The 3939-nt window shown below is 40.7% G+C and overlaps 1 protein-coding gene across 1 annotated transcript in view; it reads left to right on the top strand.

Moving 5' to 3' along the window:
- The window catches only part of CCDC170 (coiled-coil domain containing 170), a 70085-nt gene extending 68751 nt beyond the window's left edge, over positions 1 to 1334 (top strand). The window contains 2 exon segments of the mRNA XM_007472271.1: positions 1135 to 1207; positions 1210 to 1334. Coding sequence (XP_007472333.1) covers positions 1135 to 1207; positions 1210 to 1334 — 198 coding nt within the window.
- Positions 1335 to 3939: the final 2605 nt, after the last annotated feature.

Here is a 3939-nt window from a genome sequence, read left to right as displayed (position 1 = left end):
AACCTCTCATCAATTAAGAGCATTGGCCATATTCAAAAGGGTGGAAAAGTTTGGGGAAAACTTTTTCATCAGGGAGACTAGGCTGGAAGGAGTGTTCTGTTTCCCAAGTTGGATTCAGCATAGGAAGGATGATGGTAAGTGAATCAGCACATGATGAGGATGTTTGGAAGGCACTTCTCCTGGAGGAAACATCTGCCTTCGGATTGGATCACACCTTTTCTAAAATGGAAGGTACCTCTGGAGAGGGGTTGCCTGGCCATCTCTAGTTGATCGGCTTCTGCTTTTGCCTAGAATCACAGCAACCAGTCAATGAGAATTTGAAGGGGTATAAGGCACATTTTGTCCATTTTCTCTAGCTCCACAACTATCATTTTTCCTTTTGTGATGGACAAATAATTGTCCCAGAGAGTCCAGTGTTGTGGGTTGTGAGGTGGCAATCTGTGTGACGTGATTTGATCAACACTTAGAAGTCCTCCATTTTCATCAGCTCATACTTTTTTTTTATTTTTCCCCATTTGTTCTTCCTTTTGTTTAAGAGGTTCATTGCCCAGGTAACATCCCAGTGCATAAATGCTTATAACACAAGAGACACAACCACACCAACAATTGTAGAGCATTTCCTAGTAGGCAGAACACATACACAGTCATCGTTTCATTTGATCCAAATTTCAGAACAGCCCTGGGGAAAAGGTATGCTTAGTCATTCACCCTGGAAATGGGAAAATGAAATCTTATCAAGGCCAGAATCTCAATCATAGTTGCTGAACTGGGCTTCTTGATTTGGTAGCTGATACCATATTAATTGGCTCATCAGAAAACTGGTTATGAAATTGCTGAAGGTTAGTGTCTTTAGAGGTAATTTAGCAGGTTGCCTCCTGCTCCTCCTCCTCCTGCTCCTCCTCCTCCTCCTCCTGCTCCTCCTGCTCCTCCTGCTCCTCCTGCTCCTCCTCCTCCTCCTCCTGCTCCTGCTCCTCCTTCTTCCATAAATGAGAGAATTAATCAGAAAGTAATGAGTAAGTAATTTTCCTAACTCATGCAAACCTGGGTTTTCCACACATGTTTGGGTTGCATTTGGTCTAGCCGTGTTGATACATTTTGTTCTCTCAATCATTGTGGTTCTGTTTGACATTGCAGCTGGTGGACTTCAGGGAGGTGGTTTCTCAAGTGCTGGGCTTGAACATGACCAGTCTCGCTCTTCCTGACTATGAATCATCAAATGTCTTGAAAGACTGATACATTCACATCAGCATCACTTTGTCACCTGTGCCTGCCTCAAAGATGTGACCACAAGGGAAGATGGACACCCACAAGGCCACTTACAGCTTCTTCATTGAACACCATATCTCTTGAGGGAGGTGGAGATGAGAGATCGGACAGAGTTCTCAATTTCACAAATTACCCAAACCTTAGTAGTTTGATCAGTGTGTGCATCTCATATACTTTGATGATAGAGCAAGAATCGATCATGGGCAAAAAAGCATCTCAAAGGTGCCAGCCTTAGGTAAATGTTTGGCACTAAAATCACCTATTATTTTATTTGATAGCACTTTTGGGTCCAGATGAATTTCACTAGATTTTGTATCTAGAATGGGAAATGACGGTAGAGAATTAACAATTATGGGGTTTCTATTGTGAGTCAGGAGTTCTACTACCCAATTTAATTCTCATAATAACCATGTGGAGAAACTTTAATGTTTTTACTTTACAACCTCTCTGGGGCTTGAGAGGTGATCTTGGTTACCTACCTATGATTGCAGTTAGTTAGTGACAGAACCAGAATGAAAACCAGGTCGGCTCAGTATCAAAGACTGCACCTTCTCTGTTATTTCACAGTCCTACTGTTTCTCCTGAAATTTCTGCGATTCTGGTGGAAATTGCCTTCATCACAAAGGAAGGAAAACATCTGTACAATCAAGGATTGAAGTCCAAAAGTGACTGAGATTTATGATTGTAACCCACATGATTTCTTTAAAAAGCCATACATGGGCTTCCCTGGTGGCGCAGTGGTTGAGAGTCCACCTGCCGATGCAGGGGACATGGGTTCGTGCCCCGGTCCGGGAAGATCCCACATGACGCGGAGCGGCTGGGCCCGTGAGCCATGGCCGCTGAGCCTCTGTGTCCGGAGCCTGTGCTCCGCAACAAGAGAGGCCACAACAGTGAGAGGCCCGCGTACCGCAAAAAACAAAACAACAACAAAAAACCCAAACATACACTGTCATAATATTATTTTTCCATTTTGACTTATCATTAATTGTATTTCCAGATTCATATAAGAGATTAAAAATGGTCCATACTAAAAATGGTTAGTCCTGTACTTTCTCCTTATTACACAAAATTACATTCCATTTACCTAAATATGCATTTATATAATATTTCCAAAATATAACTCAAGCATAGATACAATCATCTTTCATACATATAGAAATATTTAAAGTGTTTGAATATAGTCCTTAGGAATTTCTGGTGGAAAGACTATATGGGATAAGAAAAATAAATTCTGTCTATGTATATATGTCCATATGCGCATTAACTATTTGTCATTTGGACAAATTGAGAATCCCTTAATAAAGCCATTTCCATTCTTGTTGACGTGCCAGTTGGTTGTTGGCTTTCCCTCTGTGGCCTTCATCCCAGAGGTGGCAAAAGCCAGCTTCACATTTTTGTGTTAGATTTTGTTCTTCTATAATATCCATGTATATTTCATGTTGTCCAATAAAATGCATTAGTGTGATGTGATTTTCTAAATAGAGTTTTAAAATATTTAACATTAACTCTTCTACCAAATCATTTGAGTAATAATTGCTGCTGAGGTTGTTATTCTGATCATTGTGTGAGACATTTGAATATATGCTTAGAATATCTCAATTAGAAAAAAATTTTAACTTGATTCATCTAAATTTCCAGTTTTACTTTATCTTATAGATGAACAGCGAGTGATTCAAGGTCAAGGGGTTATGGGCTGAAAGTTGTTAAAGAATGTCTATATTATTGATATTGTAACAATTATGACTTAGAAAATGAATTCTAATTTTCACTGGGGAAGCATTTCACAGTTACCTTTGACTGGGAAGGCTCTGCCCACTTTACACAGTAGCGATCTTACCCACTTTATTGCACAGCCCACTTAGCTTCTTCTCAGCAAGTGGGGTCTGTATGCTTCTCTTTCCCCTCTGCAGCTTCCATGCTGCTATTCCTTCACCTTTGTATAAGAACCATCATTCTTTTGAGGCTCTCGCTAACTAATATATAACTTTCTTCCGGTCCTTACTGCAGTTAATTCACTAACATCCTGTCTGTTCTTCCTACGTAAGACTGTTGAAATGGTCCAGAGGTGTCTTCTCCACTCTCATCAAGTACTGCCTTCACCTTAGGTGACTTTCATGCCTATAAGGCAAACCCATGCAACATTTTATCTTTAGTTTCTTGTTCTTTCAGCTCTCATACCTTTGCCTCCTTTGGTTTCAGCCACCCAACTCCTAGGCTGGAGTTTCTAGTAATCCAATGTAGGCTACATTAAGCAAAGAGGTTTTAGGATGCTCAGTTGAAAGATTCAGGGGTAGACTAACTTCAGCGTGGCTACATCCAGGGATTCAACATTGTTTTCTGGATCCTTTTTGCTTTTATTCATCTTTGTCTCTGTTTGATTTGCTTGTGTTTGTATATTGGACTCACTTGCTCCTTCTGGAGATGATTTCTCTATGTTGCCAAGAAAGATGGTCATAAGCAGTTACGAAGTCTTTACAAGTGAGGAACTGACCTGAGAAAGAGAGATTCTCTGCCTCTAACATTCATGGAAGAAGTCTCAGAATAGTTTGATCATCTCTTCTTGGTCACATACCCCTGAGCCAGTCACTCTAGCCAGAAGGATGAACTCACTGGCTTGCATCCTATGCCAACCCCTGCAGTGAGGGTGGGATGGGGTGAGGTTCCAGAATAATC

Source organism: Lipotes vexillifer, unplaced genomic scaffold (genome assembly GCF_000442215.2).
Source record: "Lipotes vexillifer unplaced genomic scaffold, Lipotes_vexillifer_v1.1 scaffold639, whole genome shotgun sequence".
Classification (NCBI taxonomy): Eukaryota; Metazoa; Chordata; class Mammalia; order Artiodactyla; family Lipotidae; genus Lipotes; species Lipotes vexillifer.
This window is presented reverse-complemented; position numbering and strand designations above follow the sequence as displayed.